General features: G+C 44.9%; 2 protein-coding genes across 2 annotated transcripts; both read left to right on the forward strand.

Moving 5' to 3' along the window:
- The first annotated feature begins 932 nt into the window (after positions 1–932).
- LOC139412035 (polymerase (DNA directed) kappa) lies at positions 933–11,504 on the forward strand. Its single transcript, XM_071158821.1, has 16 exons — positions 933–1,063; positions 1,263–1,413; positions 1,909–2,028; positions 2,237–2,389; positions 2,838–2,969; positions 3,059–3,215; positions 3,748–3,948; positions 4,225–4,349; positions 4,482–4,648; positions 4,771–4,803; positions 4,919–5,015; positions 5,868–6,039; positions 6,247–7,488; positions 10,728–10,776; positions 10,948–11,028; positions 11,131–11,504. Exons 2-16 carry the CDS (start codon positions 1,282–1,284, stop codon positions 11,132–11,134), a joined length of 2,865 nt encoding a protein of 954 aa, XP_071014922.1. The 5' UTR covers positions 933–1,063; positions 1,263–1,281; the 3' UTR covers positions 11,135–11,504.
- A 2,302-nt stretch (positions 11,505–13,806) lies between these two features.
- Positions 13,807–19,157, forward strand: LOC139412036 (ankyrin repeat and death domain-containing protein 1B-like). The gene is made up of 15 exons (XM_071158822.1): positions 13,807–14,124; positions 14,762–14,862; positions 15,251–15,349; positions 15,535–15,633; positions 15,876–15,980; positions 16,105–16,209; positions 16,343–16,441; positions 16,575–16,673; positions 16,814–16,912; positions 17,061–17,159; positions 17,411–17,509; positions 17,611–17,706; positions 18,220–18,421; positions 18,675–18,806; positions 18,889–19,157. The coding sequence occupies exons 1-15, from the start codon at positions 13,941–13,943 to the stop codon at positions 18,942–18,944; spliced, it is 1,674 nt and encodes a 557-aa protein (XP_071014923.1). The 5' UTR covers positions 13,807–13,940; the 3' UTR covers positions 18,945–19,157.
- Positions 19,158–20,058: the final 901 nt, after the last annotated feature.

Below are 20,058 nucleotides of genomic sequence, written 5' to 3' on the forward strand. Positions count from 1 at the left end.
CCAAATGTTTGTCTATGGAGATTGTATGGCTGTGTGCCTGATTTTATTCACCTGTCAGCAATGGGTGTGGCTGAAATAGCCGAATCTACTAATTTGAAGGGGTGTCCACATACTTTTGTATATATAGTGTATGATAAACAGAGTAGCAGTAGCATATATGATGATTGTATGTGAGTAGTCAGTAGAAATGTATGTGCATATTATGTGTGTGTGAGCAAATTATGGTGTTAGTGTGTTGGAGTATCCATGTGCTTAGTTTGTAGGGCCCTGTGAGTGTGCATAGAGACTGTGCAAAAAATAATAGAAAATAGAAAAAAATGTAGGGCTTCTGTGAGCGCAATGGCATTGTGGCCATCTCCATTTTGAAGTAGTCCATTTTCTTCTTACTACTTTTATGAGTTGGTTAACAAACACGATTGTGCTTACTGCCACCTGGACTGTGTTGTTTGAAAAAGTATAAAGCCACTGTTGGTAATTTACTGCTACTTGCAGTTATGGAATGTTTGCTCACAAGTATAATTCATTGGCTGATCCCTCCTGATGACCTGGATGGAATTATGTGTTCCTTCCTTAACCCACAGGAAGTCTCACTCGGTTGACTTAGTTCAAAATGGGGAAAGTCCTCAATGACGTTGCTCATGCATAAATTCGCTTTTGGGCACTAGAGTCCTCTATACATCTCTATGGGGACGACAGAAACCTTGGACTCGGCCTGTGGTTGTTAGGTCAGGTGGTAGAGAAAGGAAGATAATTCCTCCATTATCTCTGGTTAGGACATCGCCGCTATGCAGAAACTGTTCAAAATACCTGAAACAGTTTGTGATATTTAATTGTTTTAATAAATTAATGGATTAATATCACGTTATTCATAAATCAACAACATTTCATCACCTGTTAAAAGTTTGTCGCTGGATTTGTTTCTTGAAGGTTTTGTTTATACGCGCGTTGCGTGGTTTTACATCCGTAAACAAGGAAACTGCACCTCCCCCTAATTGACGTAGAGCGCGGAAGCAAATTCAGAACTCAAGACTGAAGAGGCAAAGGCAAAGAATATACTTTTACCGTAAACAAACAAAATATTATTTATTTTTGCCATGGATAGTTAGAAATTAGTATTACTAGCTGTTTAGATTATTTTACATTGTGGAACCAACTTGTATGGATGAATACATATTTTGCTAGCTAGGTTGTTAGCTAGCAAGCTAGTTAACTTACCATAATACTTCTTAGCAAATGTTGTTTGGTTTATGTGTTCAATGCAGGGTCTCACTTGAAGGAAGTATGGCGACAGGGGGGACCTCCTCTTCCAGTGGGGAGGGCTTCCTCTCAAGAATGGCCCTCAATGACAACAAGGCTGGAATGGAGGGCCTTAACAGGGACAAGATTAACAAGATCATCATGGAGTCCTCCAAGGTACAGTACAGGTTCTGTCTGTTTATCCAAACACGCAAACGAACACCCTAGACTTTGAGTCAATACCCTAGCTAAGTTACCTTACTCTATAATGGCATAGGAACTGACAAACCCACGTGTGTTGAGGTCCAGTGGGTTCTCTTCTCCATGTTCCATGGCCTGTTACTGGAAGTCACCCACCTCTCTGTTTCCCTCTCTTCTCACAGTGTTCCATGGCCTGTTACTGGAGGTCACCCACCTCTCTGGTTCCCTCTCTTCTCACAGTGTTCCATGGCCTGTTACTGGAGATCACCCACCTCTCTGTTTCCCTCTCTTCTCACAGTGTTCCATGGCCTGTTACAGGAGTTCACCCACCTCTCTGGTTCCCTCTCTTCTCACAGTGTTCCATGGCCTGTTACAGGAGGTCACCCACCTCTCTGGTTCCCTCTCTTCTCACAGTGTTCCATGGCCTGTTACTGGAGATCACCCACCTCTCTGGTTCCCTCTCTTCTGCAGGGCTCCAGGTTCTATGAGAACGAGCTGAAGAAGGAACAGCAGGTGAACCAGCGCATTGAGAGGATGATGTTGCAGAAAGCACACATCACTGAGCAACAGCTGAGCAAAGCACAAGCACAGGTACACGGCTATACACACACACACACACACACACACACACACACACACACACACACACACACACACACACACACACACACACCTACACAAATAAGTATTATGTGACCTCTAACACACAGATACACTAGGTTTACAGTATAACTTCTACAGTGTATATTTCTGTGTTATAATTTGTTTGAAGCTGTCATCTCTGAACGTCTTGTTGTAGGTGGAGAAGATGATCTCTGACCTGGAGAGGGGTCGTGACCTGAGCCGTGTGATTGTGCATGTGGATATGGATGCCTTCTATGCTGCGGTGGAGACGAGAGACTGTCCTGACCTGATGGACAAACCCATGGCCGTGGGCTCCATGAGCATGTTGGTGAGATTCTATACGCCATGAACAGCACTGTTCATTTGCTAGAAACGTTTATATTGACCAACAGCCTCAGAAGCCAAGGCTTCTCGTGAAAGAGACAGGATTTAGAAGGCTGGCCACGCAAGACTATGACAAACAAGACCCGCTAGAGACAAATAACAGAGATGAGTGTAGTGGTTGTTTTGTTTGATTGTCATTCATTCGTGATACCAATTGTCTCCAGTTATCATGTGATGTCAAAATAAGAAAGCCAAGTCTGTTGAATGATCTCAGCATTGCTACCCAGAGGGAGGATCATATCTGGGGATCTTTCTCCTTCACATATGAACTGGTTTATGGTCTTCTCACTAGATCTGAAAGATGTCCTTTTATTGCACGACAACACAGATCTCATATTGAACCCCAGGTTATTTATATCTACAAATGTATGTGTTTTGTCCACTCTCCTCAGTCAACATCCAACTACCATGCCAGGAAGTTTGGGGTTCGTGCCGCCATGCCTGGCTTCATCGCAAAGAAGCTCTGCCCAAACCTGGTTATTGTTCCAACCAACTTTGACAAATACAGAGCAGTGAGCGCTGAAGTAAGGATCTGACACACACACACACACTGTATATATAAATCCTCCCCAAAGAGACATATGAGTCCCTAATCATCCTAAATCTCTGCTAGGTCCGGGAGGTCTTTGCAGACTATGACCCTCACTTCCTGCCCATGAGTCTCGACGAAGCATACCTGGACATCAGTGACCACCTTGAGCAGAGGAGAGGCTGGCCAGAGGCCCTCCGTACCCACCGTCTCCACACCAACAACACTGGGACAGCTAGAGGTAGCTAGATCCATGTCAGTGCTAGGTCAGATGTCTAAACACAGGGGATGACTATGTCATAACTGAGAGTTATGGTCGTTTGTTACACTGTTGGTTAGCTTTTTTTTAAAACAATATTGCAGTTGTGGTTTACGGACTGTGATAAAGTTGTCATTTGTAAGACAACTTTGAGAGTAGACTGTAAGTAGTTTAGCTGTAGTATAAAGGCGTGTTATATGGAAGATGTAACAAAAGGAGAGAGGTTTACTAAGAGCTTAATAGCAAAAGCCTCATGTCATTCTTCCTCTATTTCCTGCCTGACAGAGAAAGTGAATTAGAAGGGATTAGAACTATGCCTGTGTATTCTGTCGCTTTCTCTTATCTAGTTCACTTTTGCCACCTGTCAAGCGTAAAGAGGGACAAGGGGAGCAGACAATAAGAGACGTGGATCCTCTTCTGTGAATCATCTCTCACTATCTCACACCTTCTCTCCTTGTCTATCTCTCTCTCTCTCTCTCTCTCTCTATCTCTCTCTCTCTCTCTCTCTCTCTAGTTGAGGACCATGGTGGCCTACAGGAGACAGTAGAGGTAGAGGGTTTGTCTCCTGTCCTGTTTGAGAACAGCCCCAGCTCCTCCCCCTGTCTGCAGGATGCTGCTGGGGGAGAGGTGGAAGTGTTTGGGACCTGTGCCGAGGAGGCGGTAAGAGAGATGCGCTTCCGCATCGAGCAGAAGACCTCACTAACTGCCAGCGCAGGTGAGAGAGACGCTGTGTGTTCATGTTCCTTGGAGGACACATTGGATTGAGTCCCAAATGGCACCCTATTCTCTATTCACTATTTTTTACTAGGGCCCATAGAGAATAGGGTGCCTTTTTGGACACCTCAGAGTTACATTGTTAGTTGTGTTAAAATACCTCAGGGAATATTTGATATGTTACTATCCCAGGCTAACTTTATCATCATATTCTGTGTATAGTTACATTAAGCATGTATGTATGTGTGTGTGTAAAAAAAAATAAAAAATCTTCTAGGCATTGCCCCAAACATGATGCTGGCCAAGGTGTGTAGTGATAAGAACAAACCCAACGGCCAGTACAGACTCCCCTCTAACCGACAGGCTGTCATAGACTTCATACAGGACCTGCCAGTCCGGAAGGTAGGCTGTAGTACACCTACCCTTAAACCTAGACAGCCTATTTTAAGGGATGCATACTCTAGGTGATTGTTTATGGAACATGTTGCTGGCTGATGACTTACAAATACAGATGATGGTCTTTTGGTGTGCCAGATCTCAGGCATTGGGAAGGTGACCGAGAAGATGCTGGGAGCTCTAGGTATCACCAGCTGTTCCCATCTTGGCCAGGAGATGGCGCTGCTGGCCCTGCTGTTCTCTGAGACGTCTTGGCATCACTTCCTCCACATCTCCATGGGCCTGGGCTCCACACACATCGAGAGGTGCTGGCGGGCAAACAGAGGGGGGTGGGCAGTGGGGAGAGGGGTGACTATACAGAAAACTCATCTGTAAAATGAGTTCAAGTCATCTGACTGAGTCTGTCTGTTTTTGTATTTCCTTACAGGGACGGAGAGAGAAAAAGCATGAGTACAGAGAGGTGGTTGTTTTTCTTTTCTGGTAACATATATGTGAAACACATAGATAAATAATGGTACATACTCGAACGCTGCCCATATCCAACCTGTTTCTCTATCTCCCTCATTCTCTGTCAGGACTTTTGGAGAGATGGGTGCATTCGAGGAGCAGTTCTCGCTGTGCAGGGAGCTGTGCCAAGACCTGGCTCAGGACCTGCAGAAGGAGGCGCTCAAGGTACTCTACAGCACAGCTCAGTTGATTACAGTACACTATTAGTAATAGTATAGGTCATTACTAGAATATATTGCAGTTGTATAGTACATTTATATTCTTAAACAGTATATTCTTAAACTCAAATTCACTGTCTGATCTATTGGATTCATAGTAAAAAAAAAAATTGAAATCAAACTCTAATATTTGTATATGTTTGAAATCGAACTCCAGTATTTGGCTTTTTGTGGCTATTGTGTGAAATGCAGAGCCGTTCGACAGTACATAACACATGGAACTGTTTGTTATGGCCGGTGTGTTAGTATTCAGCACCATTGTGAACAGCCATTGCCTGACTGCCTGCCTCTTGCTCTGTGCATTGAGATTGCCTCAGATGACTCTTTCCTCTGGGGAAGAAAGAGCAGAAAAGGGTTCTTGAACAGAAAGGATATTTCCGTAGAGAGGGTATTTTGGGGTCTTAAAACATTTCAGCGCTAGTGTTGGCTCCCAGACTCAATCTGTCTCTAACCAGCGTCTCACACAATTACCAGAGCGTCTGTTCCCATCCCAATCGATAGAGAGAGCTGGCTTGGCACTGCCGTCACCCACTGACTGAGCCCTAATATGCTTTTGATACCTGGAAGAAATGGAGAGCCGTTATGGAGAATACCAGGGACCAGTGTGAGCCTCAGCCTGCCTGGGGAATAGGCTGCTTGGGAATGACCATCACTCTCCTAGGAAAATGCCTTTGACCCTTCTTCACTTAGTGTCATCTGTCAGTCAAATCTATGTCTGTTCTGTCCTTTTGACACCTCCCCCAGGTCCAACCAGATTTAATCTGTGCTTCACCCTTTAATTTGCTCTGTGTTCTTCCAGGGCAAGACAGTGACGTTGAAGCTGAAAAATGTCAACTTTGAGGTGAAAACCAGAGCGTGGACGTTGCCGTGTGCTGTTGCTACGACGGAAGAGCTCTTTGCTGTCGCTAAGGACTTGCTGAAGACTGAGATCGACAACGTCAGCCCCCAGCCACTGAGACTGAGGCTTATGGGTAATCTTACTTTACCTTCTCCCGTCTGTTTAAATGTGGTGTCCCATTGGCAAGAAAATACATTAATATCAGCTTTCAAACATGTTGTACATAACAAAAATATATGAAGTACTTTCTACTGAATCTGTTAATAATTCATATATTTGAACTTGTAGCTTGATTAAAACAATTGACTGCAGTTTTAAATCAACGCTTGCGTGTCTGCAGGCGTTCGGGTTTCCAGTTTCGCCAGTGCTGACGACAAGAAACCCCTGCAGAAGAGCATTGTGGGATTTCTCCATAAAAAACAGACTGACTCTAATAGCACCTCCCAGATCTCCTCCCACAAGCCTGTGAAAGAGCATCCACCTAAGCCTCCAGGCCAGACTCAGCCCTCTGCCTGCCCTTCCATGGTACAGCAGAGACAGGGGCAAGAGGGTCACGCCTGGGTACCCAGCCGGGGAGGGGTGGAGGTGGGCGGGACTGGGGAGAACCAGCAGTCCTTCTTGCAGAGAGCTCACGCCCAGAGGCTGCGACTGCAAGCTGAGAGAGAGGACCCACCAGAGAAGGGAGATTGTAATGGCTTTGAGACCAGACGGGGCCCAACCTCATCGACCACCACCCCCGAAGGGACACAGACACACACTCCGAAGAATACAAATACATCAGCAGAGACAGACATCTATATGAGTGCATTGACAGCTTCGGACAAAATGACACATGAACCTTCAGCCCATGCGTCTACTTCATCATGCTGTTCAACAGAGCCAGAGTCAGGGACAGACAGTCTGACCTGCCCTGTATGCTTCAGGGAGGTGAACACCACAGAGCTGACAGTCTTCAACAGACACGTTGACCAGTGTCTCAGTGGGGTTACTATGGGGCAAAACAATCACACAGACACAGAGCTAGAGAGAGGCCCCCGTGTCTGTGAGGAGGAGGTGGAGAAAGAGAGAACTGGAGGGAAGAGGGAGGAGGGGCCGAAGGAGAAAGGTAGTGAGCTGCTCAGTAGGTGCATGTTGGACTCAGTGGGCCTTCAATTAGACTCAAGTGCAGGTGATCATACGGAGTCCACTACAGGTTTACTTCTATATGATACGAGTACAGCTAATATTTCACTAAGCACTGTGGGCCTGAACCCTGTCTGCCTTAACACTTGTCCAAATGGAGATGTATCTATACATAGAGCTAACACCCTGAAGGTTTCATCTCAAAGTGACCCTCGTGTTCGGGTTTGTCTGTTGTCCCCTGGTGGCCCTCGGCCAATGACTACGCCCAAGCCCAAGTCACGTGACCACAGAGGCCCCGCCCTCACCTGTCCAGTGTGTCAGGAGACCCAGGACACCAATGACCTCACCCTTTTTAACCGACACGTTGACCTCTGTCTGAACCAGGAAGTCCTGCATGAGCTTGGGGGACTGGCATCTGTGGACCGCACCACCCACACCGCACCACCTGCTGCCCACAAAGGTCTGTGTTTCAGAGATGTTTTATTTACTGAATGATCATGCATTACTGCCATTGTCATTCAAATAGACCAGGGACTTCTAAACTCTGTTTTTCTATGTGCTGCCACTACCAGTCTCATCCCCAGTGCTTCCATGGGTCCTGTTTCTGCCTCTTCCTACTCAATATGTAATCCACTTACGTGGTGGGTGTGTCGGGGGCAGAGAGACAAAAGTGTTGTTTTACACGAAATGTTGCAACGTGAAAGCAAGTTTTCTGCAATTCTACGCATTTTGCCATGCCTAATTGTGAAACTTAGCAACATGGTAAAGGCCCAAGGGCCACACCCTCTCATGCAATACCATGCCAATTGGCCACATGGTGGGCCTAGAACAAGCGATTGAAAATGCTAGCTTTGAAAGGTCAGCCCCCCCGCACCCTGTGTTCTTATGCTCAAACGTTATACAAAAAAATCAATGGGTACACAAATCGGGGCCCCTGGGCATGTCCCCTATGTGCTTGGTTGGTAATCCAGCCATGCCAAAAATACTCATAAATTAGAATGTTCGATTCTTCCTGAATGTCTAGCTTTTATTTAGGGTATATATTTTTTTATTCATAATTATTGTCACCCTTGACAAAGTTGAGCAAAAAAGACTGTTTCAAATAAATAATACACATACTGAGCTATATTGTATGCAGAAAAGTTGGTAAATGTATTATTTTATACTAATGCAACTGCTCAGAGAGAAATAGTTTTCTAAGAAGTTGTTTAAAACATCTCTAAAAGATAGGGTCAGAATTATTGGCACCCCTGTTTTCAGTACTCAACCTTCCCCTTGTGAGGATAACGACCCTGAGCCTTTTTCTCAAATGTTTTATGAGATTGTAGAACACGTTAGGACGGATCTTTTATCCTTCGTCTTCTCTTATGGACTGCCTTCTTCAATTCAAACCACAGATTTTCAATGGGGTTCAAGTCCAGAGACTGAAATGGCCATTGCAAAATGTAGATTTGTGTGGATTTTGATAAGTGCTTGGGGTTATTGTCTTGCTGGAAGATCCACTTGAAGCCAAGTGTCAGCCTCCTGGCAGAGGCAACCAGGTTTTGACATAGAATACCTCTATTTTCATGTTATCTGACTGTAGAACCGGTTCCAATCCAAGTGCCAATGCCGTTTATCAAAGTCCAGGTGGTGCTATGGTCAGATGACATGAAGATGGAGCTCTTTGGCCACACACACCAGTGGTGGGTTTGGTGTCGAAAAACAGAAGCATACTGTATGTAGACAAAGTACTTCATACCTACGGTAAAGTATGGTGGTGGATCTTTGATGTTATGGGGCTATTTTGCTTCCACTGGTCCTGGGGCCCTTGGTAAGGTCAACGGCATCATAAAGTTGACCAAGTACCAGGACATTTTAGCCAAAAACCTGGTTGCCTCTGCCAGGAGGCTGACATTTTGCTGCAAGTGGATCTTCCAGCAAGACAATAACTTCAAGCACATGTCAAAACCCATAGGTTAATTGATCACAAAATCGACATTTTACAATGACCTTCTCCGTCTCTGGAATGAACCCCATTGAAAACCTGTGGTTAAATTGAAAAGGGCCGTCCATAAGCACAGACTAAGGATATCAAGGATCTGGAAAGATTCTGTATGGAGGAATGGTTTAAGATCCCTCCCAATGTGTTCTCCAATCTCATAAAACATTTTAGAAAAAGGCTTAGTGCCGTTATCCTCGCAAGGGGAGGGTGCTGGAGTACTGAAAACACGGGAGGGGGCTGGACTACTGAAAACAGGGGAGGGGCTGGACTACTGAAAAGAGGGGAGGGGCTGAACTACTGAAAACAGGGGAGGGGCTGAACTACTGAAAACAGGGGAGGGGCTGGACTACTGAAAACAGGGGAGGGGGCTGGACTACTGAAAACAGGGGAGGGGGCTGGACTACTGAAAACAGGGGAGGGGGCTGGACTACTGAAAACAGGGGAGGGGGCTGGACTACTGAAAACAGGGGAGGGGGCTGGACTACTGAAAACAGGGGAGGGGGCTGGACTACTGAAAACAGGGGAGGGGGCTGGAGTACTGAAAACAGGGGAGGGGGCTGGAGTACTGAAAACAGGGGAGGGGGCTGGAGTACTACTGAAAACAGGGGAGGGGGCTGGACTACTGAAAACAGGGGAGGGGCTGGACTACTGAAAACAGGGGAGGGGATGGACTACTGAAAACAGGGGAGGGGACTGGAGTACTGAAAACAGGGGAGGGTGCTAGAGTACTGAAAACAGGGGAGGTGGCTGGAGTACTGAAAACAGGGGAGGGGGCTGGAGTACTGAAAACAGGGGAGGGGGCTGGAGTACTGAAAACAGGGGAGGGGGCTGGAGTACTGAAGACAGGGAAGGGGCTGGAGTACTGAAAACAGGGGAGGGGCTAGAGTACTGAACAGGGGAGGGGCTGGACTACTGAAAACAGGGGAGGGGCTGGAGTACTAAAAACAGGGGAGGGTGCTGGAGTACTGAAAACAGGGGAGGGGGCTGGAGTACTGAAAACAGGGGAGGGTGCTGGAGTACTGAAAACAGGGGAGGGTGCTGGAGTACTGAAAACAGGGGAGGGGGCTGGAGTACTGAAAACAGGGGAGGGGGCTGGAGTACTGAAAACAGGGGAGGGGGCTGGAGTACTGAAAACAGGGGAGGGGGCTGGAGTACTGAAAACAGGGGAGGGGGCTGGAGTACTGAAGACAGGGAAGGGGCTGGAGTACTGAAAACAGGGGAGGGGCTAGAGTACTGAAAACAGGGGAGGGGCTGGACTACTGAAAACAGGGGAGGGGCTGGAGTACTAAAAACAGGGGTGCAGTCTTTTTTGCTCATCTTTATCAAGGGTGCCAATAATAATGGACCTGACTGTAGGTTAGTCATTTTTTCTACATACTTTCTGTCTGGTTTTATTCATTTAGGTTAACACTGAAAGCTATTTTCCATCCTGAAAATGAATTACACTATCCTGAAGTCTTATGGTTAAAACTAGAAGGGGTTAAAACTTATGGTTAAAACCCTTCCCTGCTCTCTGCCACTGGTAAATCCCTTCTTCACCCATTGAATCCTGACAATGGAAAGACGATCTCTCCCAGTTTCCCCTTAACTATCCTGCCTGGGAGATTCGTCTTTATAGCTTTGAAATGAACACAAATGACTTGCCGGACATAGACAGTCGTCATTCTGTTTTCAGCGGAAGAATCTGATGGAGTTTTTTGTGTTTCCCTCCACAGAGCGAGAGCAGCCCCTGCAGAGAGCGCTGCAGAAAGGCAAGAGCAAAAGGTATGACTACATCTCCTTACACACATAAAAGAGAGAGATTTAGTTTGAAAGTCAGCACATTCACCGAGGAGTTAATTCAACATGTTGTGTGGTACGTCAAAATAAGATGGTTGCAGACAGTGAGAATCCCTCAGTTAAATGTGCTGTGTTTTTATTCTGCTACACTTCCAGGAGAGGCTTGTCTCCCCCACCCCCCTCTAAGAAGGCCAAAGCCCTGGGCCCAGCTTTGAACACTATTGACAAGTTCTTCAGGTGATGCAGCTTAGGTGACAACACACACTACTCCCAGACGATCCTGCGTATGAAGTATTATGCTCAGACAGTGATAATGACTGACTGTTACCTTGATCTCAGGTGAATGGAGTGCTGGTGACCTCACTAGCAACCATCCCTACCTACCTAGTACTTATTGGATTGCTGGGAATTTGGATTGCTTACTCAAGCATTGAAGATGCACTTCTTTCAAAAGAAATACATTTTTATCTCTTGTGCAGTTTTAAAAAAAAGTCATAATGGTCATAAGTTAGCAGGCAAAACCTTTGCAGGGTTTTTAGTGAAGGTAGTTGATGCAAACCAGTACCAGTATGAGATGGTGTATTTTTGCATAAGATAACTTTAAATATAGGCTATGTATAAAAAATAAAGGAATATTATTGTATTCAAATTTCATAGGCTATTTTTCTTACAGAAAATAAAACTTGCCACCACTGTAAATGTGGCTCAATTAATTATTCTCCTTGTGTCATTGTGTTGAGCATTTAATGTGCACAGTACAAATGAGGCTATTACGATTGCTTGAAGACATGGCTAAAGGTCAATCAGATTTGTGAACATGGTCCCTAGCTGTGTGTTGCCGCTTTCCATGTCTGTTGTGAGGTGTGGAAACACTTTGTTGCTTTTATGAATTTTGTCTTGCTGCTTTTTGTTCTATGTTGCTCTGTCTGTATGCTACGTCTTGCTTGTCCTATGTTGCTCTGTCTGTATGCTACGTCTTGCTTGTCCTATGTTGCTCTGTCTGTATGCTACGTCTTGCGTGTCCTATGTTGCTCTGTCTGTATGCTACGTCTTGCTTGTCCTATGTTGCTCTGTCTGTATGCTACGTCTTGCGCGTCCTATGTTGCTCTGTCTGTATGCTACGTCTTGCTTGTCCTATGTTGCTCTGTCTGTATGCTACGTCTTGCTTGTCCTATGTTGCTATTGTCTATATTGTAATTGTTTTTAATAACCTGCCCAGGGACTGCGGTTGAAAATTAGCCGGCTGGCTAAAACCGGCACTTTTACTGAAACGTTGATTAATGTGCAGTCCCTGTAAAAAAATAAAATAAACTCAAACGATTCTATGGATGAAGATTGACAGCCATCGTCAATGGTGACAACATCGTGATGTGACAGACGATGGTGTAACCTATTTGAACTTGACTGACGCCATGCAGAATGCCTAGAACGGAGTCGGTCAGGGCAGCACATGAGGGACATTCCCAGTAATCTATCTTCCTATTTGCTATAGCCTATTTCAGCGCAAAATGTCCAGTCAGACAATATCCTCGCTCTCGCTCTGTCAGATACATGGGCCTCATAGTCTAAATCTAATATTTTTTTTATAACGGACACTCCTTAACTATATTGTGTCTAGCTGTTTTAAAAAACGTAGGCTATGTTCCCTTGTCTCTCCATTCGATATGACTGAGTTTGGGGTATAGTATGCTTTCATCATTTTATGCATGCATTCTCTCCCAATGTATTCATCTGAGTTCCATCTCAAAAAGTTGTTTGAAGGGCCTACAAATGTAGGGTTGCCATGGGACTAATAATGAGAGCGAAAAAACAATATCAATGGCCGAAAGAAAAATATAATTACAAGTTTAATCAAGTTCAATTAAGAAAAAGGATCCATCCGGTCAGAAAAATCCATCCATGCGAAGTTTAAACCAAATGGCCTATAATATATCCTGCTAGGCCTACCATAACTTTAAAACAAACTAAAGTTATGAACAGTAGCCTATTTCCCAAATATTCTAATAGCCTGAGAAGGTACTGTTGTCTTCAAGTTGCCACTTTAAAAAATAACAAGAATGAAAGTCTATAGCCATAGGCCTAGGCTAGGCTGTTCTCAAGCACAGCTTTATGAGAAAGAACAAACAATAGCCTGTTATGACAGGAGGATGACGCACAGCAATTATTATCCAGTTCTGAACGGAGTAGACTGCTTCTATCCAGCTCATGATTTATAACGTAACTCACTATGGTAAGAAAGCCCGTTCCTCATCAGTTGACTGTCACTTTGCTCCATCATGTGCGTGAGACACACACACACACACCTGTTTTGTTCCATGCTGAAACTCTAGGACCTTCAAACTCAACTCTGGACCTCGGAGCCAGTTCCACTGCATTTTTTTCATTGTTCCCCTCTAATCAGGGACAGATTTAGACCTGGGACACCAGGTGGGTGCAATTCATTATCATGTAGAACAGAAAACCAGCAGGCTCCGGACCTCATAGGGTAAGAGTTGAATATCCCTGGAGGGGCAGGACCGAGTTTGGGAAACCCTATTGGGCGATGTCAGTCTACATCTGACATCTACAAATCCATTTAAACACACATATGACCTAGACTGCTGTTGTAGTTTAGATTGGAGCTTAGATTCATAATAATATAATGATAGTCTACTTTACAAACATGTAGGAGCTTAGTCACTAATCAAATAAATGAATGACAAGATGGGATTCATGAATCTGCACTCATACAGTTTATTCCAATGTTAGACTGCATGTGCAGGTAGTGCATGACACAATATTGATCATGCACTCAATGTGAAGGGTGTGAGCTTCTAGAACAAACAGAGGTCAGCCCTCCAGCCCAGGAAATGTACATACATTTCTCCATTCCCACACCAATTTGTATTCCTTATGCAGGACGAGCTTCAGTGAATGCTATATCACCAGTATAAGAGAAAGGTTTACCAGACTGTTGTGTATTTGACAGTGCTGAGTTCTCTTTCAGGTTCCTCAGCATCTGCTCCAGTTCCTGACCAGACTTTCTGCATTAATTCAGTACTTCTACATGGTTGTTTGGCAAGACAAGCATAGAGAAGCAGAGGTGGTATAAAGCAGAGACAGACTGGGATCAAGCCCAGGTTCCAGGGAGAAGTCACCAGATATTCACCATGGAGAAAAGGTCCTTGAAGGAGATACCGTCTCTGAAGGAGAGGATGGGGGCACAGCTGAAGGAACTAAACCTGAACCCTAAAACACTGAAAAACTCAAAAAAAGCAGTGAAGGGATTCACAGACTTTATACAGAATAAGGAGACGGAGGAGACAGACAACAGCTACGATAATAAAGAGATGTGTGAGTACCAGGTTTGTGTGTGTGTGTGTGCTTACACATGCGCGCGCGGGGGTGTGTGTGCGCGCTCATGTAAATGGCTGAGTGACTGGAAGCCCGTTTAGATTTTTAAAAAAATGTTTTTATCAAAGTCATCTAACTTAAGTAAACACTGATGACTAAGGTGGTTGGTTAAGGTCCAATTTAAGAATTATAGCCTGAGGAAACAGAGCCTGGCAATTGCCCAGTTTGACAGGATTGTAAAGTGTGTTCTTGTAATTATGGTATCACATGTTAAGCAACATTGGTGAATATTCATGCTAGCAAATTCTTCTACAGATCAAAGCAAGCAATGAATATCCTTATCCTCTTGATTATGAGGTTTGTTAGGCATGCCCTACAAGCTCTTTGCTCACTGGGTGTTCACATCCAGTCAAATCATTACCCATGACAGATGTATAGGCTCTACAAACACAGAGAAAGAGCTGTGTTTGTATAGGGCACACACACACACACACACATGACTAATTCCGCCCTGATACTATTCAAAGTAACTCCTATTTCACACGCTCTGAAGAAGAACATTTCCTCTGAAGAAAAACATGCATATTGATGTGTTACTTATTGTGAAGCACCTTGTGTCTCTGTTGTGTGTTTGTAGTGTTGGCGCTAGAGAAGGAGTACATTGACGCAGCAAAAATAAATGATGTACAGACCATGAAGCTTCTGGGGAAGGCGGTCAATGTCGACGCAAAGAACTTGGTGAGTCAGTCCTCATATCCATGGAACACCGAAGGTCAAGTAGGGGGTGCTTATATTTGTCCTGTTTCACCCATGTACAAGTGTGTAGTATGAAATGGAAATTTGTTTTTTGCACATTCCACTCCACCTGAGACCCTCAGAGTGGGGTCCCGGCCAGGGATCAGCCATTAGGGACCTTGGAGCAATTAGGATTAAGTGCCTTGCTCAAGGGCAGATCAACAGATTTTTGCCGTAGTCAGCTCAGGGATTTGAACTAGCCACCTTTTTGTTACTGGCCCAACACTCTAACCGCCAAGCTACCGGCAGCTAGCCACACTGCAGTTAATATCACCATATATTCTGCTCTGTGTCACTTGTTCGATTAACTTGTCCCATGCATTGATCCTAGCATGATCGCACTGCCCTGCACTATGCAGTAGCTGGAAAAAACATAGAGGCCGTCCAAGTACTTCTACAGCGCAGAGCAAATCTCAATCAAGCGGACAAGGTAGGACGACACAACACTATTCCATTGTTAGTGATGGTGACATTTTAAGCTTGTCCTCTTCAACAAACAATCCGACAGTTGAAGAGATTGGCCATGGTTTGTGAAAATGAAACGGCTCAACTCCCTTTCTTTTTCTTTCCCTCTATTTCTCTCTCCGCCTATTTCTTCCATACATACTCACATAGCATGGAGTGACAGCCATCCACCTGGCTGCCTGGTTTGGGAGTGTAACCATCCTGAAGTTGCTTGTGCAGGGTGGTGCTGACCCAACTGTTCAGAATGCGGTAGGGAACCTCTGTTTAAAACATTCTCTTTGCTATTCCAGAAGGCCTTGAGTGTGTCTCAGTTATCCCTTTCCTTGTGATGCTGGTCAGACATAAGTTCTCTGACATCTCAGTCATCTGGGATGCCAATTACAATAATCAACCACCGAGCCAATTTCTACATAGCCATTGGAGAATCTAATATGTCAAATTGTCTTGAGGTGTCATGCATGGAGATGGTGAGTTGTATTGTCTGTTCTCAGGTGGGACTGAACATCATGCACTGTGCTGCCATCAACAACCACACCGACATTGTGACGTTCATTATCTACGACTTGATGATGAAAGAACTGGACAAAGAGGACCTGGTAATCACATAGACATACAGTATCAGTAACCATTGCATCCATTTCAAATGTTGGTTGAGCTGCCTTTGTTCAGTAAGCTGACCCTTTTTCTTCCTCTCCTCTTCTCCCTCCTTCTCTTTCTCAGTCTGGACACAGGGTGTTTGCGTCGGCAGCAGAGCATGGCTCTGTTGAGATGCTGCAGATGTTGATGGAGGAGGCATACAATATGGCCACCATGGAGGAAGACCAGGTGTGTGTGTGTGTGTGTGTGTGTGTGTGTGTGTAGGAGGCTGTATGACTGTTTCTCCATCTCCCCTTCCTGTTTACTGTGTATCTCTCCTTTCCTCCCACCCTCCTGCTTTTCCTCTTTCTTTAATTGCTAGAATGGGGACACACCTCTGCACTTGGCTGCCAGCAATGGCCATTTGGATGCCGTCCAGCTACTGTTGAAGAGCTTTGATACTCGTGATGAAGTCAATAAGGTAGAGTCCCACTGGAAACATTGTCTGGAGCCGTTTGATTGCCAGCATGTGTGACTGTGTTTGCTCAATGCCTACACCATACAGTAGCTGCTTTAGGTCAATAGCTGATCAATGAGTGATGTATCTGGGGCAGCTTGGGGAGACGGCTCTGTACCTGGCTGCTGACGCTGCCCATGAGGACTGTGTCCAGGCTCTGTTGGAGGCAGGCTGTGACCCAAACATTGTCACCATGGTACGCCAGCAAACCATACCAACCACACACTCCAACCAGTCAGTATAATGGTCACCACTAGGCAAAGTTACTAAATCATTAAAGGAAGGATCCCTCCAGACACAGTTTATTATACTATAGTACTTTACCACCCCCCTTAGGGCCAAAGCAGTGCTCTACACCCTGTCTCAGAGAAGGGTCACACGTCGTTGGTGAAACTCCTCATAGAAAACACGGCCCAGATGGACTTACAAAACCAGGTGAGAGTGAGCATAGAGGATTCGTAATAAGTCTTGGTCAAACATGAATGAAGCCAACATGTTATCCTAGTAATTACTCAATAGTAAGTGACCTGACATCAGAGAGTTTCTATCTAATGGTCCATGTTGGTTGTGTCTCTGTTGGCAGCACCTCCAGGCTCCTCTCTACCTGGCAGTGAAGAACTGTCACATCCCTGTCATCCACACACTTCTGGAGGCTGGCTGCAACGTCAACATCACTGATCATGTATGTACAACGCATGTGCACTCAGTCCTAATGATATTTTGAAATCATCAGTTGCATCCCAAATGGCACGCTATTCTCTGCCCCATGGGCTCTGGTCAAAATAGTGCACTATGTAGGGAATAGGGCCCCTTTTGGGATGCAACTAATGATTTAGAGGCATTGTAATGGTTATTGGTTTGAGTTTGGTAACCTGACTCTAGATCTGTGGTTAAGGGCAACATGTACCTTTCGCTCCTGTCTGTCCTCCTTAGAGGTCCCAGACTGTCCTGCATGTAGCAGCAGAGCTGGCCAGAGTGGACATTGTTGACATGCTTCTGAAAGCTGGGATGGACCTGACCCTCCAGGACAAGGTAGAACATGGACAACCACAACTACGATGTAAACCTGAATTTGACCCCTCTCCTTTTCACTGCAACTTCCCACTCAATGTTTTCTGCTTCGTTTTGAACAGCAGGGTAAGACAGCACTGGCTGTGGCAGCCCGAGCAGACGAAGTCATCATCGTGGACATGATCATCAAGGCAGAGAGATATTTCACATGGAGGAGGGTAATAGAGAACCATAATGGAAATAAATAACTTCATTGTGTGTTTTGTTTATTTTATACAATTGTGAAAGAATGCAGACCGTGTACTGTTATGGGAGTCCTCCCTATTAGTGATATGGCTGTATGTGTTTTTAAATTATACAATTCTGTAAATTCAATCAATCAATGAGACTAATACGTTGCTATAGTCATCTGTTAATCCATGCACTGTAGTGGAGCTGGATATCAAAGATTACATTCATCACAGATGATTAATTTCCTAACATCACAACTCCAGATGAATCCCTGTAATAACATTAATGCTGGCTGTGGGAAAAATGATTTGTGCTGAAATGCTCGACAACCAATTTCATTGTCAATTTTATAGTGTTTCTTCCAACCTTACCTGACACTCAAAACAAGTGGCTCTGGCATTCAATAAGCATGGGCCTGCGTGTGCTTGTCTGTGGACACCGTGCTCAGTGTGTGAAGCTTGTGTCCTTTCTCAGGTGACTTAATGTGATTACCCTTCCAGGCCAACACTGAGCTTAATGAGAACCTTCACAGCCAGTCTCCGCTGACGTTTAAATTAGACCATCGCGCGGAGAGCAAACATGTCCGCGGTACGGCCTGGCACCTGGCCTACCGCCTGCTGGAGCCGGGTGACTGGAAGAGGCTGGCGCTGCACTGGCACTTCACCGAGCAGCAGGTGGCTGCCATCGAGGAGCAGTGGACAGGTGACACAACCCAGTGGGGTAATCATTCACAGGAATATCAGAAAACGACTCGTTGATTATAAATACAAAATGTAAAGGTCTGGCAAGAGGGATTCTAAAGTATTGTTCTGTAGTTACTTGGAATTGTGTCCCAGAACCAAGCCACTTAATAAGGAAAGGACACTAGCTTTATTTTGTTAATGTTTCCCTTATTTTAACAGGTAAGTGGACTGAGAACGCGTTCTCATTTAGTCTGTTCACTGCTTGTGTGTAGGGAAGCGGAGCTACCAGGACCATGGGAACAGGATGCTGTTGATCTGGCTCCATGGGTCAGAGCTGGCCCAGTTGAATCCAGCTAAAGAGCTGTACCAGGGCCTGCTTGCCATAGACAACAAGACCGTAGCAGGTATAGTGTGTCCATGACCCTTACCTCATTCATGTTGAAGCCATAACAGAGAATTATAGATGGCTGTTTGGTTGTTTTGCAGATAAAATACGAATGGACACAGAGGACGGAGACATGAAGAAATGCATCCTTTCATAAAGGGTGTCGACATCTACAGACAGACATACGTTCAGTCAACCAGATTCTATATTTTCCCAAATGAGAGCATTTGTGTGGTTCTTTTTCAATGGATCCATAGTAGTACACATTTCCATGTACCATCAAAAGTTTACATACACTTATGTTGGAGTCATTCAAACTCGTTTTTCAACCACTCTACACATTTCTTGTTAACAAACTATAGTTTTGGCAAGTCAGTTAGGACATCTACTTTGTGCATGACACAAGTCATTTTTTGACACAAGTAATTGTTTACAGACAGATTATTTCACTGTGTCACAATTCCAGTGGGTCAGAAGTTTACATACACTAAGTTGACTGTGCCTTTAAACAGCTTGGAAAATTCCAGAAAATGTCATGGCTTAGAAGCTTCTGATAGGCTAATTGACATCATTTGAGTCAATTGGAGGTGTACCTGTGGATGTATTTCAAGGCCTGCCTTCAAACTCAGTGCCTCTTTGCTTGACATCATGGGAAAATCCCAAGACCTCAGAAAAAAAATTGTAGACCTCAACAAGTCTGGTTCATCCTTGGGAGCAATTTTGAAATGCCTGAAGGTACCACGTTCATCTGTACAAACAATAGTACAAAAGTATAAACACTATGGGACCACACAGCCGTCATACCGCTTAGGAAGGAGATGCGTTCTGTCTCCTAGAGATTAGCGTACTTTGGTGTGAAAAGTGCAAATCAATCCCAGAACAACAGCAAAGGACCTTGTGAAGATGCTGGAGGAAACAGGTACAAAAGTATCTATATCTACAGAAAAACGAGTCCTATATCGACATAACCTGAAAGGACGCTCAGCAAGGAAGAAGCCACTGCTCCAAAACCTCCATAAAAAAGCCAGACTATGGTTTGCAATCGCACATGGGGACAAAGATCACACTTTTTGGAGAAATGTCCTCTGGTCTGATGAAACAAAAATAGAACTGTTTGGCCATAATGACCATCGTTATGTTTGGAGGAAAAAGGGGGAGGCTTGCAAGCCGAAGAATACCATCCCAACTGTGAAGCACGGGGGTGGCAGCATCATGTTGTGAGGCTGCTTTGCTGCAGGAGGGACTGGTGCACTTCACAAAATAGATGGCGT

This window comes from Oncorhynchus clarkii, chromosome 6, assembly GCF_045791955.1.
Source record: "Oncorhynchus clarkii lewisi isolate Uvic-CL-2024 chromosome 6, UVic_Ocla_1.0, whole genome shotgun sequence".
In the NCBI taxonomy this organism is placed as follows: Eukaryota; Metazoa; Chordata; class Actinopteri; order Salmoniformes; family Salmonidae; genus Oncorhynchus; species Oncorhynchus clarkii.